The sequence below is a fragment of the Rhinolophus sinicus genome, linkage group LG12 (genome assembly GCF_036562045.2).
Source record: "Rhinolophus sinicus isolate RSC01 linkage group LG12, ASM3656204v1, whole genome shotgun sequence".
Classification (NCBI taxonomy): domain Eukaryota; kingdom Metazoa; phylum Chordata; class Mammalia; order Chiroptera; family Rhinolophidae; genus Rhinolophus; species Rhinolophus sinicus.
In genome coordinates this window covers 32,231,896-32,251,839 of record NC_133761.1, presented here as the reverse complement: position 1 = coordinate 32,251,839, position 19,944 = coordinate 32,231,896, and the positions used below count along the sequence as shown (strand labels likewise).

The 19,944-nt window shown below is 41.2% G+C and overlaps 1 protein-coding gene across 2 annotated transcripts in view; it reads right to left on the bottom strand.

The window, feature by feature from the left end:
- STK3 (serine/threonine kinase 3) overlaps nucleotides 1-19,944 on the bottom strand; it is a 301,457-nt gene that overhangs the window by 211,664 nt on the left and 69,849 nt on the right. For both annotated transcript variants that reach the window (XM_019757652.2, XM_074316314.1), the window contains exons 5-6: nucleotides 3,899-4,063; nucleotides 3,248-3,415 (exon numbers count right to left, since the gene is read on the bottom strand). In XM_019757652.2, the coding sequence (XP_019613211.1) occupies nucleotides 3,248-3,415; nucleotides 3,899-4,063 (333 nt within the window). The remainder of the gene's footprint in view (nucleotides 1-3,247; nucleotides 3,416-3,898; nucleotides 4,064-19,944) is intronic.

Here is a 19,944-nt window from a genome sequence, read left to right as displayed (position 1 = left end):
ACTACAACTTTCTCTTAAAAAATAAGAGAGAACTGTATCAAAACTAATAAATTTAATTCATCCCTTATCATCAAATCCAGTGTGTTTAATATCTCCTTTTATTAGGAAACTCCTCCTTGAATATCTCTAAATATCTCTTATTCTCTCAGGAATGATTAAAGAAAGTACCAATTTTTGACAAAAATGATAAACTAAAGCATGTAAAACAAATGACCTCAGCCTTAACACCTTCAAAAAACTCATTCTCAATTGACTGCCAAGTTCCAATTTAATATAATTACTATCATTTTCTAATTTAGTACCACCTTTAGATTCTTCACATCCCTCAGGCTATGACACTCAAAATATATGTCTTTCAAAAAGCTTAATCAGGAAAAACCACAATATTAATTTGTGACTATTTAGGCAGGAGCAATTCCATTCTAAATTATCCAAGCTTGACGCATCTCTTCTTGCCCCTAATTCTTGCTGGCTTAAGCAAGCATGTGTCTCAAGCAGGCCTGGAATCCGGGCATACTAAAAGTGTGGTATGTCTGAGAAAGTGACTGAGAAACCAACTCCCAGTTCATTCAGTCTAGGAGTCAGCATCACTGTTCTGGAGTTGTTCCTATTTATATGCATCTAGAGGGCAGGCACAGTGGAAAGAGGCATATGCCTGTAAGAATACCCAAAGGGAATTTCAGGCAGACCAGGTAGAATCTTACTCCAATCAGGCAATATCAATAATAGCTGGACACTGCTTCCCGGTGTATGGAGGCTAGGGAAGGTGGACCCCCACATGCTTAGTGTCCTGTTCTAGATAGACGTCTATTTGCAGTAAATTGTATAATATCCTTTACTTATATTAAAATAACTAGCTTTCTTTGCCTCCATCTGTTGTAGTGATCTTTCCATCGATCACATATTCATTCCATTGTGACAACTTTGTAGACTGTTAATTATCTCATAAGTCTATATTGCTACCAAAAAATAGGTAGGGAAAAAAACACAAAAATTAAATCTGTCTATATGTCCAACTACTCTAGAACAAACTTAGAAGGTTCGTATTTTAAATTAATAATTATAATAACAACATTAGATGGTTTGTAGATTTCTTATTTTTGCTAGCCACTGCTCCATTTGCATACAGTTGAGATACACAGTTGACTCTTGAACAACACAGGATTGAAGCATGTGGGTTCACTTACACACAGATTTTTTTTCAATAAATAAAATATATTTTCTCTTCCTTATGATTTTCTTAACATTTTCTTTAATCTAGCTTACTTTATTGTAAGAATACAGTATGTAATATATATAACATGAAATTTGAGCTTTCAAGTGAAGATTCAAATTTGGGGAAACTTGTATCTGCACATGATCTTGATAGTTTCCCAATACTTGAAGTTGGTACTCTAATTTGTAAGGTAGTTAACAAACATGAGAAAAATTAAATAATAACAATTTAAATAGCAACTTAAAATCATATTGTGTTTGCAAATGTATAAAGCAACACTTAATAAACTACCCAAAGAACTGTGGAGTCAAGAATTGCATATACACAAATTGTGAGGGAAAAGAGAAATCTACTTAGGTCATAGCTATTAAGGAAGGCTCTATCTAGAAATAAAAACTGAGCTGGGACTTGAAAAATGGGTAGAATTAGATTGGTATAAAAAAGCAAGCAAAGCATCCTATAGATTGGTAGAAAAAAGTGAGCAAGTCATCCTAGAAAGTCAAATTTTAAATAGATAGAATTTTAAAGAGAAATACTATATTTATATTTAAGTATATTTTTACCACTTCACATGTGTTAATTCAAACTGTCAAGTGATATTTTAAGATCCTGGAATGTAGGGGCCATGTATTACAATTCTTTGCTATCTGCAAGAGAGACTATTTGATGGAAAACTAAGATTTACACAAGGAGGAAGCAGACAGCAATAATCCAAGTCCTGGGTTAAACCTCAGTTCTGGCCCTCAGCTAGATTGCCGTGGATAATTTAGTTTACCTCACTAACTCAAACTCTAATACACCCAGTTTGAGGATCACCCTAAAAACATTCTGACTAAAAGTAACAAAGATAACTAGGAATCAGAGAAGAAATGAAAATCTGTGTTGCTGATTTTATGCTGAACTTGTTACTTTTCATTTTTCAAACAAATAATTCATGTTATTTTTATTTTTCACTTTAGCAAAAGGAATTTATATGCACAAGAAGATGATAACATATGCTACACAACTGTATTACTCAAATAATTCTCTTTAAAGTGGCAAGCAGATTTAATATTTTCAGTATAGTACACTGTTACCTATATTATTGAAATTCAATCCACAAGAGCATGTAACATCAAAAATAATCCCAATTTATTCTTCAGATATTCTAAAGTACTGCATTATTTTTCCTCCCATCTACTTACTTAGCACATTTCTCCAGTCGCCCTAACACCCCCTCCCAGCCCTCCCCTCCCCTCCCCTTCTCTTCTCTTCCCTCTCTTCTCTATTCATTCCTATATCCTTTCTCGTTGAGGTGACTATAGCCACTAGAGGGCAATAAGTTTACAAAGATAAATATACTTATCTATAATGAATTGAGATTCTCATACTAATAAACCTAAAACCTATATCCCCACAAACCCTAAAGTATAGGCAATTAGACTTCAATATGAAAAGTATATACTTCAAATTCAAAACTTATCCTGGAAAAGGAATTCACAGAAGCATATAATAACGTTCAAAAAAGGAATTCCATTTTCTCACTAAGCACTAACTTAGTAACATTAATTGCTTACAAGTACATAGAATATTAGAAATCAAGATTTCTTACTTAGCCTCAGACAAGAGAAGAAAAAGGGAAAAAACAAAAGCACAAAAAAGGTAGAATTTGCAGGGTGGGCAGAAAAGAAAGCATTGTTTCCTTCAACACTTCCACTGTCACACTCAGAAAACGATGACATGAAGAATACAGTGGGCTTACCAGCGCTTTCTTCTATTAAAAGCAAGGGAAATTTTTACAGGTATTTTGGCGGGGGAGGAAAACCGTGACTGCAGAGAGAAATATAGCCTTCACTTCTTTTCTCACAATTAAGGATGGGAGTTGGAAAAAAGTGAACAGTCACTAATCCTTGTCAAATAATTTTACTAGTTTTTGCACAGAACCCAAATTCGAACAAACTTATTTAATTTGCTTTATATTTACTTACACTGACATTACAAAACGGCAACACTTATCTCATCGACATTTTTAGCAAACTATCCTTTTCTTACCCTCATTGGATGTATATCAGCATACGGAGGTTTTCCTTCAGCCATCTCTATAGAGGTAATGCCAAGGGACCAGATGTCAGCCACACAGTTGTAGCCTATTTCTTGAATTACCTCAGGAGCCATCCAAAATGGAGTTCCTATCACAGTATTGCGTTTTGCCATCGTATCCTGCAAAAACATTACACTGACATAAACACTACTATATAAACACTAAGAAATCTGTTTGCCAGCATAGTCTTTAAAATATATATATGTATGTATGTATGTATTTATGAAACTGTCAAATACTACTGATTACATATGAAATTGACTATTTTTCTGAAATTTCAAGTAGTTATGACATGACGTATTTAGCAATTTTGAATTTTGAAATAACCGAGAGTCCATAAGTAACTTATCGCCACTACTATCATTAAAGATAGTCATTAAAAACAGTACTATAACAATGAAAGTTACAAAAATGAACCAATGCAGCTTTCCTCTTAAATTGCAAATAAAAGCAATAAATAATACTCAAATTATGGCCCCTTCTCCCCAAGAGCAATAAAGTTATGCATTTCTTTCCATACCCCCCAAAAAAGTTATTAAAGTCTAGTCACAATCAAACCTGGACATATAAGCCAAAAGTATTTTCAAAATTATTATACTTACTGTTAATTGACCAGCCACGCCAAAATCTGCCAATTTTGCATGTCCTTCTGTATTAAGGAGAATATTTCCAGCTTTTATATCTCTGTGTATTTTTCTCATGAAGTGTAAATATTCTAGTCCTTTCAAAGTAGATTTAAGAATAGTTGCAATTTCATCTTCCGTTAACTGGAAAGAAATATTTTAAAAACTAGATTCAAATACCATCTTAGATAAACTCTTACAAGAGAGTACTGGTATAACAAGCATTTCTTTCTAATGACCATCAAACCTCTAGGAACAGCTAAAAAGTAAAGAACTGAGGACTTTTTTTTCCCCTATAAATACTTTGTCACTCTTATTACAAACTTTACTGATGAAAGAAAATTTCATTAAATTTCTCCTTTCTTTAAAATTTTAAATGTCAATCGTAAAGCATGTAACATATCCCGAGTATCAACATGACCCTAAGAAATCCACATCTTCTAATACTGAGGTAGCAAAATTGCAGCTATCTGTCCCGAAAAAGTAAATTCAGACTGTCTTCCCTGTGATGCCTCCCATTCTTGAAGAAAATAAAAACCAACAGTTTTACATGCTAAAGAGGAAAGGAGGAGGGGTGGCTTGCCCAGAGTCCCCTGCATGAAGCACCAATAACACTCCGCCTGCCTCTATCCAGGTCATTCCTCACCCACACAAGCTCTGGATTTCTGGCCCTAATAATGAGAACGGAACTGATATATGAAAATGTCAGAGAAAGACTAGGAAAATAGAAACACAAACAAAGGAAGTTCTTGCAAAGAGGTTCAGTAACTTCCTTCTTTTCACACACAAGTGAGATGGAATCAAGATGTGACTCCTGTATGATCATATCCACTATGGTATACTGCCTATCTTGACAAACCTTGTTAAAAATTATTAAAGCCACTATTTTTATTGAAAACATCCTCTTAGTTTTTAAATGCATCCAAGTGATATCAAAAGCTCAGAATAATAAAACCTACTTCTCACTACAAGCACAAAACCTACTTCTCACTACAAGCACAACCAGCAAATATAACCCAAATAAGTAAGCTTAGGATAGAAGGAAAATCTCAATTTATATAAAGATAAAGGACACTGTTCTAGAGGAAGGGGGAAAGAAGTTCAAATGCTCAACAGTGGGATAATAAATAGAAACATATAGTGGAAATTAAAAAGATAAAAATATAAAGATTCTGTAGAATGTGACACTAACAACGGGAAGAAGCTTCTACTTCCAGCAACCCCACAGTGGTTCATGTTTCATTAAGAAACAACTTGGGGGACAAGTTGGATAGTCACATGCAAAAAAGAAAGAAGTAGTTGGACCTCTACCTCATACCATATATAAAAATTTACTCACAATGTATCAACAACTTAAATATGAGTTAAAACCATAAAATTCTTAGACAAAAAAAATCAGGGTAAACTTCATGATTGTGGGTTTGGCAATGGATCATTAGCTATGACATCAGAAGTACAAGAAACAAGTGTCAAATTGATAAATTGGACTTCATCAAAATTTATAAAGTTTTTGTGTGTTAAAAAACACTATTAAGAAAGTGAAATAACCTACAGAATGGAAGAAAATATTTGCAAATCTTACATCTGATAAAGGGTCTAGTATCTAGAATATATAAAGAACTCTTCCAACTCAACAACAAAAAGACAATCCAATTTAAACATGGGCAAAGGACTTGAATAGACATTTCTCTAAAGAAGATATACAAATGGCCACATATGAAAAGATAGATGTTCACCATCGTCACCATTTGCCATTAGGAAATGCAAATCAAAACTACAACAAGGTACCACTTCACACCCCCTAGGATGGCTATATTTAAAAAAAGAGAAAACAACAATGCTAGCAAGGATGTCAAGAAATTAGAACTCATTGCTGGTGGGATGCAAAGTGATGCAGCCACTGTGGAAAACAACATTTAGTTCCTCAAAACATTTTTAAAAAGTTAAACATAGAATTACCATTTGACCCAACTACTCTATTCCTAGGTATATACTGAAAAAAACTGAAAAATAGTACTCAAAACAAATCTATGTACATGAATGTTCATACCAGTACTATTCCCAATGCTCAAAAGGTTGAAACAACCAAAATGGCTATCAACGGATGAATGGATAAACAAATAATATATACATACAGTAGAACACTATTCAGCCATAAAAAAGGAATAAAGTGCTGACATGTGCCACAATGAGGACGGACTTCAAAAACATTATGCTACGAGAAAGAAGCCAGCCATAGAAGGGCATGTATTGTATGATTCAATTTATATGAAATATTCAGAACAGGTAAGTCTACAGAGAGAGAAAGCAGAGTGGTGGTTGCCAGGGCTGGGGAAATGAGGAGCACTGCTTAAAGGGTGTGGGGGTGATGAAAATATTTTGGACCTAGATAGAGGTGGTGATTATACAACATTATGAATACATTAATATCACTGAATTGCTTGCTTTTAAATGGTTAATGTCGTTATATGAATTTCACCTCAATTTTTTAAAAGCCCTGACCATGTAATATTTCTAAGCAAATTGGAAGATGTTTTACATTTGTGCATGGCATCGATATATAATGTCATACACATATTGTACATGTCTTTTTGTATGCAGTAATCTTGAATAATGTGTTGGCTTTGCGTAAATTTTCTTTCTTCATCAAAAACAAACAAACAACTTGGAACTCCTTCCCCTGACCTCTGAAGTACCAACTTTCCCTAACCCTTTCCAAATTAAAAGACCCTAAGACTATTCTAAGCCATCCCTTAGTTGCACATTCCTCAGTGAAAGTCTAAGAGCCTTACTTACTTGATAAATGCACTCTAGTGCAAGATACCTGATCCAGAATGCCACTTACCCATTCATTAAATATTTATCAAGCACTAACTACAAGTCAGGAATTACACTAGTTGCTGGGGATACAGTAGTGAATAAAACAAGAAGTGTACTTGCTCTCATGGAGTTTATATTCTATAGAGGAAGGGGTAATTTGATAATTTGATAGAAAACAGTGTACTACAAGAAAATGTCAGTGGCAATTGCTATGAGGACAATAAAATAGAGAGCTACTGAGAGAATTACTGAGCAAGGCTCTTTAGAGTAAACATCAAAAAGAAGCCGGAGACACTTTTTGCTGAGGTCCAAATGACATAAGGAAGCCAACCATGTGACTGGCTATCTGGACACACAGCATTCCACACAAAGGAAACAAAAGATAAAAACACTGATTCAAGAAGAAGCCTCCCACATTTGAGGTCAAGAAGGAACTAAAGTGTAGCGAGTCAAGAGACTAGTTCTAGATAAGATCTGAGTGACAGGCAAGGGCCAGATTATATAATGCTTTACAAAAGGCCATTTCTAGATTATGTAGAAATTCTAGTACTTTCAGAATTTATTCTCTGCCTTTTACCACATGGTCTGACTTGGTACACAGAAAGCAAGCACTATGATCTAAAGCTGTACCTTCCAATACAGTAGCTCCCAAGCACCTGAAACACAGGTAGTCCAAATTGAGATACACTATAAATGTAAAATATACACTAAAGGTCAAGGCTTAATACAAAAAAAGAGAATGTAAGATATCTCATTAATAATTTCCATATTGATTCCACTTTAAAATGATAATTATATTTTTATTTTAAAACTTGTTAATAATTAGCACAACAAATATTAATAGTAATAAAATACTGTTATTAAATATATATTAAAAATATTTTTATTTTTAAATGTGGTTACCAGGAAATTTAAAATTATATATGTGGCTTAGTCTATGTTTCTATTGGACAACACTGCACCAAAAAGAGGGTCCACAAATGCAGGGATCTTTGTTTTGTTCATATCTGCAATGCTTGGAACCATGCCTGGCATATAGTTAGCACTCGATAAATAATTAATGAATATAGACTTGTAGTTAAAAAAAGAGAGAAGATACCACATCTGGTGTTCCCAATCTTTCTAAATTAATAAAACAACCAAGGAGGGGGACGAGGAGGTAGGAGTGTTGTTCACGGCCACCACATTGTAGCTGTGCAAGGCGGTGGTACTGTCATAAAGGCCTTGGTTTTCTCTCCTCTCCCCTCCCCAATCCCCACTCTGAGTGTAAAAATTAAAGAGGTTGGGGGCATTACAAAAGAAGCACCAGTCCATAAAACTGTGTCATGTTTAATTACTTCAGTGCTGACATTTTCAGTTATCTAGACTTCAAGTTTTATCCTCTTAACATTCCACTATTTCCAACCTGTAAGTTGCTAATCCTTCATTAACTCCTTGATTTGTTATCTCTGCTGCTGTGCCTATATTTCAGAGCCGTACTAGAGCAAGTTCAGAATTAAATGGACGCACTATATTTCAGGGTCTCAGGACCTGTTTGATTTCAGTGTTGTAAAGCATGTGCCACTGGACAAATCCACAACAAGACTAAAGGAAGATTTGACAAAGGTATACTGTTTCATGAACTCTGGCTTTGCTACATGATTTCAAAGGTTCATTCCAACTCTATGATTCTATATTAACAAAAGACCCTCACAGTCTTTCTTAACACCTAAATAAATTCACAATAATGTGGACATCCATTGCGGGCACAGAGCCCCAGAAAGCAGTTTCCAGGCTCTCGGCCTCACGTGGAAAGGTGCTGGCTCGGGTAGTAGATGGCCGTCAGTGTGGCTAATTGACCATCAGCTGTTACCAGTTAGCCAATTAGCCACTGATATAACTGCCGTGGCTGCGATGGTTGGGGAACTAGGAGTCAAGTCGAGGGAGTGAGTCGGTCGGTTGGCAGGCAGAGAAGCGGACAGCGGGTTGCAGGTCGTGTGACTCCAGCCTCCAGTGAGACTATAGTGGTACAAAACCCCTACCTATGGCTCCGTGGGTGTTCCTTTTTGACCTAGCCATATCCTGCGTTTTTATGTGGGGAGCGGGACCAGAGGACCCACAGGCCGCCCTACACGACAAATGGCGCAGTGAGCAGGGTCTCCCACATGACAAATGGCACAGTGAGCAGAGTCCCTCGCACGATAAATGGTGCAGCGAGCAGGGTATGGCGCCGGCCAAAACTCTCCGAAGGATGGTGGAGCAGTTTGTGCGTGTGAAAACGCAGTCTCGGGAAGCCCATGAGGAGCCGCACCAGAGATGGGGAGCGCAGTCTGCCTGGGAGAGACGTGACCCCTCAGTGAATCGGTGGCCCTCTCGAGCTTCCGGATGGCATGCCACCCTGTTGGCCATAGCAGGCATCACTGGCTCTTTGGTAAGCTCCGAGGGTTGCGGACATCTTACACCAAAGCCTCCACCCACTCAGACACCTGGCATGGTGTTGTGCGGGAGACCCTGCTTGCTGCGCCATTTGTCGTGCGCGGAGGCCTTCTCGCCGCACCATCTTTCAGGCGGGGCGGCCTGCGGGGTCTCTGCTCCCGCTCCCCACACAAGAACACAGGATATGGTGAGGCCGAAAGGAACACCCACGGAGCCATAGGTAGGGGAGTCATACCACTATAGTCTCACTGGAGGCTGGGCCCACTGGACGCCAACCTGCCGTCCCCTTTCCGCCAACCGACAGACCGACGACTCTCCTCCACTATCTCGATTCTGTTCCTCTCTCTCGGCTCTCCTCTTCCGCTCTCCTAGGCCCTCCTCTTCCACTCTCTTCGGCTCTGCTCGGCTCCTCGGCAATCCTTCGTAGCCGCAGCAGTTATACCAGCGGCCAATCGGCTAACCGGCCACAGCCGACGGCCAATCAGCCACAGCCGACGGCCATTCACCACCCGAGCCAGCATCCTTCCACGTGAGGCCGAGAGCCTGTAAACTACTTTCTGGGGCTCTGTCCCCACACATGGCAAGCAAGATTCCGAACAGGTAGGAATGGCATCTGACTCTGGGCAGGAGGACGTGTGGCTCCCACACTGTGTGGTGCCTGGTGGCCACTGTTCTCAGGAGTTGGACCCCCAAGGAGGGGTGGGAGGACATGGCTGGCTCTCTGGCCAGCGTGGAGAGGGCCCTGCAGGCTCTGGCCGAGTGGTTGTGGGAGGAGGCGAAGGCTACAGCCGGCTGCATGGGCTGGATGTTCCTCACGGCCTTGATTCTCAATACGGAAAGTGCACTTAATGAAATGGCCCAGGTGCTGGACCAGGTGTCCCGGTTGGATGCACTGGAAGCTCGGGTCCACCTGTTAGAAGAGGGGCCCCAAGGTGGAGACTCTGAGGCAGAGGCGGAGGAAGCGAGTGGAGACAATGTAGCTCCCAAACCCCAAGCCCGGCCAATCTTGAAGCAAAGGGTAAAATGTGAGCAACCTTTGGGCCCCGGGGACGTTGCTGCCGGCAACCCAGCTGTGACTGAGTTCACGACCTACACCCCTTACACTCCCACTGAGTTGCAGGAGCTGGGGAGGTGGTACAGACGGCACCCTGGAGAGCCAGTCTTGGCTTGGCTATTACGTTTATGGGATGAGGGAGCAGACATTCTCTGCTCCCCAGGAGAGATGGAAAAGCTAGCCTTTGTGACAGTGTATCCGTCCCTGCGACAAAGGTTACAGAACTGCCATAAGTTGGCCCCAAACCAGGGCAACCACTCTCTAATGGAGTGGCTCACTGCTGCGGTACGCACAGTATGGGGACAGGCTGGCGAGCTGCCAGACACCGTGAGTCAATGGCAGTCATATACGGAACTTACTCAAATCATCCGTGAAATGGGTATGAGACATGCTATGTTCAACCCTAATATGCAGGGGCCGGATGACCAGCTTTTTACAGCCAGCATGAGAGATCTGGTTTTGGATATTGCACCTGCGAGTGCTTTTCGATCCTTGGTCGCCATTCTTATGCCCTATGCGGGGCAGCGGATTCATGAAGTTACAATTGCCATGGCCACCCTAGGGGATGTTGAAAGCCGGAGGCAAAGGAAGTTAAGACAGGAGGTCCACGCAGTCGAGACTTGGAAGCCCAAATCAAAAGTAAAGGGGTGAGGTCGTGGGCCTGAGAGAGTTAACATGCGCACAGATGTGGCGTAATCTCGTGGCAGCAGGGGTCGATAGGAAGAAAATATACCGACAACCCAATGCACTATTGTTGGAACTTTGGAAACAGTTGCGTCCAGAACAGCAATTCCAGAGAAACCTAAAGAAGTCTGGGAAAGCGCGACCCATTTCCCTCCAGGACTTCATGCGGCCGTGTGAGGCCGACTCCTTTCAGCTTGATTAGGGGTGGGGCCAAGGACCCGGTCAGAGGGGACGAGCAGGGACCGGAGGCCCCATGTGGAACTGTCCATACATTGGTCCCCTTCTAATGTGCAGAGGGTTTTGGCCCTAGTTGACACTGGTGCAGACTGCAGTCTTGTCTATGGGAACCCAGAACTGTTCCCTGGACCAGCAATCTGCATTGATGGCTACGGGGGAAAGACTGTGACTGTGAAAGCTGTTTCCTTACCACTGGGTATAGGAAGGTTTCCCCCTCATACCTACAAGGTTTATGTATGCCCCATTCTGGCGTATATTCTAGGGGTGGACGTGCTACATGGCCTCAGCTTACAGACGTCGGTAGGAGAGTTCCGTCTCCGGATCCGGGTGGTGAAAGCAGTGACACGCGGGCATGCTCACCACCCTCCTCAAGTGTTGCCACAGCCCTGGCGCGTGGTTATAGTGTGACAGTACCGCCTGCCAGGAGGGCAGGAGATTGGTCGTACAATATTGGAATTGGAGAAGGCACGTATTGCGAGGTCAATGCACAGTCCCTTTAACTCCCCAGTATGGCCTGTCAAGAAGCCAGATGGGACCTGGCGAATGACTGTGGACTATAGGGAGTTAAATAAGGTGACGACACCTTTGCACGTGGCAGTACCTTCAATTCATGATTTGATGGATCGTCTGTCCACCTGGGAACGTATCACTACGTAGTGGACTTGGCCAATGCTTTTTTCTCCATTGACATTGCACCCGAGTGTCAAGAGCAGCTTGCTTTTCGTTGGGACCGGAGGCAGTGGACTTTCCAAATCCTACCACAAGGATACTTGCACAGCCCCACCATCTGCCATGGGCTCGTAGCCCAGGATTTGACACAGTGGGATCACCCGTCCTCTGTGGCCTTGTTTCATTATATCGATGATATTTTATTAACATCTGATTCTCTTTCAGATTTAGAGCAAGCAGCTCCCTCTCTTCTCCGCCACCTGAAGTCACATGGCTGGGCGGTGAATGAGGAAAAGGTCCAAGGCCCTGGCTTATCCATCAAGTTTTTGGGTGTTGTGTGGTCAGGTAAGACAAAGGTCATACCTGAGGCAATTATTGACAAAATACAAGCCTTTTCCCAGCCGACCAAAGTCTCCCAACTGCAGAAGTATATGGGTCTGCTAGGATATTGGCGGGCGTTTGTACCCCATTTAGCACAAATGGCAAGGCCCTTGTACAATATGATAAAAAAGGAGGCTTCGTGGGATTGGACAGAGGCTATAGAGCAAGGCTTAGTGGACCCCGGCCACCCATTTGAACTTGATGTTCACGTAACCCAAGAGGGGTATGGTTGGGGCCTCTGGCAACAGCAGGGGCGTCTCCGGTTGCCAGTGGGATTTTGGTCCCAATTATGGAAGGGAGTGGAGGTTCGCTACTCTCTAATAGAGAAACAGCTGGCTGCTGTGTATGCAGCCCTAGTGGCCACGGAAGTCATCACAGGAATGGCACGCGTGTTGGTTCGAACAACCTATCCCGTCCAGGGGTGGGTCTGTACGTGGACCCAGGGACCCAAAACGGGGGTGGCACAGACCACCACGCTCACCAAGTGGGGTGCCTACTTGGAGCAATGTAGCACCCTTAGTTCAAGCCCTTTGAGCACAGAGCTACAACAGGTCCTGGGGCCTGTGGAGCTTGTAGCCCAGGCTGAGCCAAGCGCTCTGCCTAGAGGGGAGGACTTGGAGCCCTCGCCCTACAAAGAAGGACAGTCCCCAGTACCTGAGGATGCCTGGTTTACCGATGGTTCTAGCTGAGGGGCTGCAGCTGTTTGGACAGCTATTGGTGTGCAGCCCAAAACAGACAGCATTTGGTTTGATAATGGGATGGGCCAGAGTAGCCAGTGAGCTGATCTACGGGCTGTGTGGATGGTAATCAGCCACGAGCCCGGGCCCCTAGTTATTTGCACTGACAGCTGGGCGGTGTTCCAGGGCCTAACATTGTGGCTCCATACATGGAAACACCAAAACTGGTTGGTAGGACACCGTCCACTGTGGGGTCAAGCCATGTGGCAGGACCTCTGGGACCTAGGGCAAAGAATGGAGGTGACCCTAATGCATGTCACAGGTCACTCCACCTTAGTGTCCCCAGGTAATGATGAAGCAGATGCCCTAGCACGGGTTCGATGGTTAGAACGGGCTCCGGTCACTGATGTGGCCCATTGGCTGCATAGGAAATTGCAGCACGCTGGAAGCTGAACCATGTGGCAGGTGAGCAGACGCTGGGGCCTGCCTTTGAAATGGCAGGAGATAGGAGATGCCTGCTATGACTGTGCTGTCTGTGCCCAGGACAGACCCCAAAGGCGGAGGCTCCCCTGGGTGACACAGCAGATTACGCGAGGGTGCCCCTCACTAGCTGGCAAGTGGATTACACTGGACCTTTGCCTAAGGCCCACAATGTTATGTATGTGTTCACAGCAGTGGACACTGTTACGGGGTTGATGTTTGCTTGGCCGTGTCCGGCTGCGGATCAGCGGCATACAGTGGTCACTCTTACACAGCTGTGCGCCCTCTATGGGCGCCCCCAAGTCATTGAAAGTGACGGGTACCCATTTTACAGGGCAAGAAGTGCAGCGCTGGGGTGCCAGGATGGATGTACAATGGTTGTTTCATACCCTGTATAACCCACTAGCAGCTGGCATGATTGAACGCGACAACAGCCTTCTGAAGCAAGGCCTCCGGGTGTCAAAACACCCTCCCACGATGCATGACTGGGCCTCGCGTCTATGGGACGTCTTGAGAATCCTGAATGAGAGACCACGGAAGGGAGGGCCTGCACCAGTAGAAGCTCTGCTACATGGAACGGCCACTCCCATTCAATTACAAGTTACCACAAGTGAGGCTCTGTTAAAGCCAGGCTACGGCAGGAATGGAAACATTTTGCTGCCAGCATCCACATGCTTGAAAACAAGGGAACGGCAGCAATGGACTTGGCCCTGGCAGGTCAAAAGCCCCCACTGTCAGTGGTTGGGTCTGATAGACCCATGGGGGGCCGGTTTGACTCATGATTTGCAAGTGACGCCAGGGGTGGTGGCTGAGTGGCCACAAGTGACTGTAGTATACGGAGGTCCCAATACCAGGATGATTTTTGTGGGGAACTTATGTGCTCTCATATGGCCTATTATGGGGTCTCCTGTTCTGTTACATGTTGAAACTATGCAAGGAATGCCAAACAATGCCATAAAGGTCTGGTACCACAAACCGGGAAAGGTGCCAGTGGCAGTGACCCTCCTTTCTGAGGACAAAAAGCTAGCATGTATCCTCCCAGGTGGAAGGGATTTGCCATTGTTGGTTCCTAAGACTACTGTTTCTTTCCGTCCGTAGGTGCCTGTAGGCAAATATGGCACTCGCAGAAGATGCTTGTCACGTAAATTTTGAGGCGAGACCCTGTAGGGGTGGAGTGTGGGGACAGAGCCCCAGAGAGCAGTTTCCAGCTCTCGGCCTCACGTGGAAAGGTGCTGACTCAGGTAATAGATGGCTGTCAGCTGTGGCTAATTGACCATCAGCTGTTACCAGTTAGCCAATTAGCCAGATATAACTGCCCTGGCTGCGCTGGTTGGGGAGAGAGTCGGGATTCGAGTCGAGGGAGTGAGTCGGTAGGTTTGCAGGCAGAGAAGCAGGGCCGGTTGCAGGTCATGTGACTCCAGCCTCCAGTGAGACTATAGTGCCACCAGTGAGACTATATAGTGGTACAACTCCCCTACCTATGGCTCCGTGGGTGTTCCTTTTTGGCCTAGCCATATCCTGAGTTCTTACGTGGGGAATGGGACTAGAGGCCCCACAGGCTTCCCCACACGATAAGTGGCGAAGCAAGCAGCGTCTCCCACATGACATCCATTTTTTTATTCTTTCAACAAATACCTACCTCACTGGATCTCTCATACAGATTCTGTTGAAGGTGCTGGGTATACAGTGGTGAGGAAACTGACAGGCCCTGTGGGGACAGAGTCCCAGAGAGCAGTTTCCAGGTTCTAGACCTCACGTGGAAAGGTGCTGGCTCGGGTAGTAGATGGCCATCAGCTGTGACTGGTTGGCCATCAGCTGTAACCAGTTAGCCAATTAGCCAGATATAACTGCCATGGCTGCACTGGTTTGTTGGTTGGCAGGCAGAGAAGTGGACGGAGGATTGCGGATCATGTGGATCCTACTTCCTGCGTCTCACCCAGCCACCAGAGAGACTGGGGTACAGGAAAACCCCTTGTTGGGGTACTGGCAGATGTTTGCTCCCTGTGTCTCCAACCCCGTTGCCAGCGAAAATATAATGGTATGACTCCCCTACCTGTGGTTCTGTTGTTGTTCCTTTTTGGCCTCACCATGTCCTGTAGTTCTTATGTGGGGAACGTGAGCTGAGACCCCCACATGACACCCTGCATGTCAGGCCCAGTCCTATTTGAAGCTTACAATACTTGAGGGCAGAGGCTATATTTGACCCTGAATAATTAAAGGTGGAGAGGGCATACATACCTGAAGCAAATGAGTGAAGTTTGTAAAGTCCCTCTTTATGTTCTTCTCTTTGTAATAAACCCCTCCCCTAACTTCAGGGGGTCACTTCATATCCTGCCCTAATAAAAAATGATGCAATATCCAATCATTCTGTTGAAAGTACACTGATATCTTAAGACGTTTAACCATAGAGCTGGAAGTACTATGAGTGGAGCTGGGCCCCTTGTTAACTCTCTAGTATTGACTTCCTGTTGAACTCTATGGTAACCACCAGGGGGAGGGATGCAATAAAGGGAAGAGCCGTGTTTGGGTCCGCCCCTTTTTCCATGTGGGCAGCCAGAGGTTAGTTCTGTCGCCAGTGTGCTTGCACTCCAGTGGTTCTGTTTCTTTTCTTTTCCTGAATAAACCATTTTCTTTTGGTGGATTATCTGGGAAATTATTTGGCCAGATGACAATTCGTACTAATACATGGATATGTCTTACTTTAAAATTATTTGTGCTATAGTATTATTTTAACAATCCATTTGAATATCAAGCCTCAAATGTGGTATCTGCACTTTAAAAGCCTTTTAACTTCAATGATGAAATGAAAGGTTTCTTTCCCTTAATAAAATCATTTAAACAACAAACAAAAAATATTTTCTATAACAGAGATATAATGTCTTAAGTTTTTATATTACTTTACAATTATAAAGAGTATTTATGTGACTCTCACAACCCAATTAAATAACAGAAACACATTATCATCCCTTTACATAGATGAGGAAACAAATTCAGAGAAATTAAGTGGTTTGTCAAATGTCATACAACTATTAAGTGGCAAAGCCCGCATGTCTTCTGGCTTTACAGTCTATACTTCTATCTGACCAATGTCACAAACATAAATGTATGAATTGGTCTTGATATAAGAAAACAGGGAGTTGCAAGGCTTGTTCCGAGGGTGATATTCAAAGTATTTGACAATCAGTAAAGGGCAATATTTAATCAGAGTAGTCACCAGCCATTATACCAATCAACCTGAATAGCTACCACTGGTTAATAACAGTAAGAATGGATACCAGCCATAAACAAGCAGTAAAACTTAATATCAGACAGTGCCTATGCATCTCAGCATTCAAATTTACATGATTTTAAACTGTGTGCCAGCCAAACAGAACGAATATACCTGTTAATGAACCCTGCAAGTAAGCAGACTCACTTGGTCTGAAAAGTTACCTTAATAGAGGACATTACAGGTGGCTTTAAGTGTATTTTATTGAACACAGATGCTTAATCCCACTAACACAAACATGTAGGTCAATGATTTAAACATTTTAAAGTATTTAAATTAAAATAGAAGAAATCAAAGTATCAAATCAGGAGGCAGGAAGAATAGTTTCTAATAAAAAGAACACAAAGAATTATGATAATTTCTTAGCTTTTTCTACATAAAAACTATAAGCTTAGAAAACTTAGAAAAATATTCACAGAAAATATAAGATATTTAATGTATAGAATTTAGAATATAAAGAGCTCACATAAATCCTCAGAAAAGTAATAAAACCCCAATAAGTAAATAGGCAAAGATATGAACACACAATTCACAAAACTGAAAATAGAGCTGTATCATATATGGAAAATATTAAACTGCACTAATTATCAAAGAAAAGCAATTAAAACAATGAGGTATCAATTATAAAATTATCCCGTGGGTCACGATGCTGCTGACTGGAACAGCATGTGTGTGGCAGACAGTGAGAGTATACACCATGTGTAAAAGTGATTTAAGAATGCAGAATTATTTTCCAAAAAGCCCTAGATAATTCATTCACTGAAATAAAATTCATTGAGCACCTGTTCTACAATAAATTTTTTTTAAGTCTCTAGTAGAGTATTATAAAAAGCAGTTTCAAAGTGAAATGAAACTACAGCTGAGAGCAATTAATTAGGGAAGGAAAGAGGAAGTGGCATTAAAATTAGGCTTTGAATAACAAAAGTAGTTCACTGTCCAGAAAAAGGAAAGATTACCAATAGAGTAATTCAAATAATTAACTGAAGAACACAAATAGAATAGTTATGAAAAGGCACTCAGAAATTAAGTAAGGCCCATTTTCCTTAAAATAAGAAAAATGGTAAAAAGTAATGGGCCACATTTCAGCCTTGTAAGTGCCAAAATGCAGGTAAATTTAGCAAATTTGGAGGAGTAAATGTTTACCTGGTCTCTTTGAGATATCAATGGTATCATATCAAATGAACTCTGGACAAGAGCAATATCTGTATCAACATTTAAGCCACTCTACAAGTATTTTGTGTCACTAATGGAGAAGAATAAGAAAGGAAGGACACAGGAACTTGTGTTGAATACTGTACAATTGGCCTTGATCTAGATGCTTATTTCCTAGCCTTTACACATAAAAACTTTTTTGTTTTAAAGGAAGAAAAGAAAGGAGGGAGGGAGGGAAGGAGGGAAAGAAGGTTTCTTTAGTTATTTGATATTTTCCTAAATAGAGTTTTGTTTACAAACAACCTTTAAATGTTTTAATTCATTTACATATAAACACAGCCAGTTACCAAAAGTGGTCATTTCTATTTGGCAACAGAGAGAACTATTTATACCCAATACTATATAAAATTTAAAGTAGTATCTTTTTCATTTCTATAGTTCAGATTTTTCTCACTTCATACTGACACATATCCAACCATTTCAAAATGGTTAAGTTTATATTGAAAACATTTAGATTAAAAAAAAAAAAAACACAGAAGGGTAGGCTTTACACAGAAGGAGGTAATGTAAGATTTCAGTTCTAAGATGAAAAACCCTTAGACCCATTCTCAAGCCACAGCTAACACTTCTTTTAATTTTGTCAAGAATCCTTTCCAATGAAGTTTTACCAACTGAGTACTTCATTTGTGGATTTAATTAGGTTACCTTTAATACATTACAGGTTTTATTTTATTTCTGTCACTATACAAATAGGGCAATGTCATTTTAAAATCATTTGAATCACATTTTATAGTCTTAAAAAAAAAAAAGGAAGGTGGGAGAGAGATAATAAACCAAGAATGAAACACTCAGTAATCAGGGATAAAAATGAGGCTTTTATAGCTGAGCTAATACATTAGAAGACGGAAGTCTACATCTGGTTTCAATACTGGTATGAATTCACTAGCAAATTTAAAAAGAATCTCATTGTACAAAAACAAAAAGATGGTTTTGATACGCTTTAGTCCTCTGGTTACTTTTGTTTCTAGAGTTTTATGATTAGTATAATAATATGATACAGTTAATATGTCACTATGTATATGGTTTTGATAAAAATGTGCCCACCAACTTGTCTCAAGGGCACATGCACAATTTTAAAAGACAGATACTGCCCTAATGTTTTTATGCCAGTAAAAACAAATTAAGTGAGGTTTTGTAAATTTATACAAAATTTAAAATTTTTACTTTCTAAAAATGAATCTTTAACAATCTTAGCTAAACTTACCATTAATGTAATTATTTTTGCATATAAAGTAATGCGTTAATTCTATATTTAGTACCTATAAGGAAAAAATTGTGACACATAACAGATAACTATAGATATTTTATTATAAAATTTTAAGTTTCAACTTTCACAGTGACTTTTCATTAAGTCTTAAAAACCATTTGAGCAAAATTCACTGCTGTAATCCTTACAGTCTTTCAAGGCTTGGATTAGATCTCCCTTATTTCAAGAAATCACCCTATATTCCCCAAGTCCGGATTTACCTATCAGTGATGATAATAACATCAACAACAGCTTACATTTTTTAAGTTTTTACTATACCAGCCACATTACAGGTATCATTAAATACCCAAACACAACCGTAGAAGGTCAGCACTAACAAGAATTTACTGAGAGCGTGTTACACTGCCCTTGCCTTCAAGGTACTCCGAATTTAGTGGGAAGGGAAGGGCACAGAAACAAAAAATTACAATACTAAGTGATGCCTGCAACAACAGCATTAGCTCCAGGAACACTCCAGGACATCATTTCCTAAAGTTGATTATGCATCAGAACTGGTACTCTTAAAATAAAATCCAAACCATCTAATTTAACCCTCAAGGCCTTGAATGATACAGTTCCTGCCAGCCTTGATGATCTCACCACATGATTCTCCCTACTCTAAGAAGCCTTCACAGAGGAGGTGACTTTTGAGCTGACTTTTGAAGAATGAACAGAGTTTGTCAGGTGATCAAAGATAGAAGAAAATAGTAGGAATATGTAAAGGCAATGGGCATAACAATATATGAAGTCCAGTACTAGTGGATGATTCTTTGTGTTTGAATGTAATGTGTATGGGAAAATAGTGTAAAATGTGAAAGCAGGTTAGGGCCAAACTCTGCTTTATACACCTACAAATTTTTAAGTAGAAAGATAACATGATCA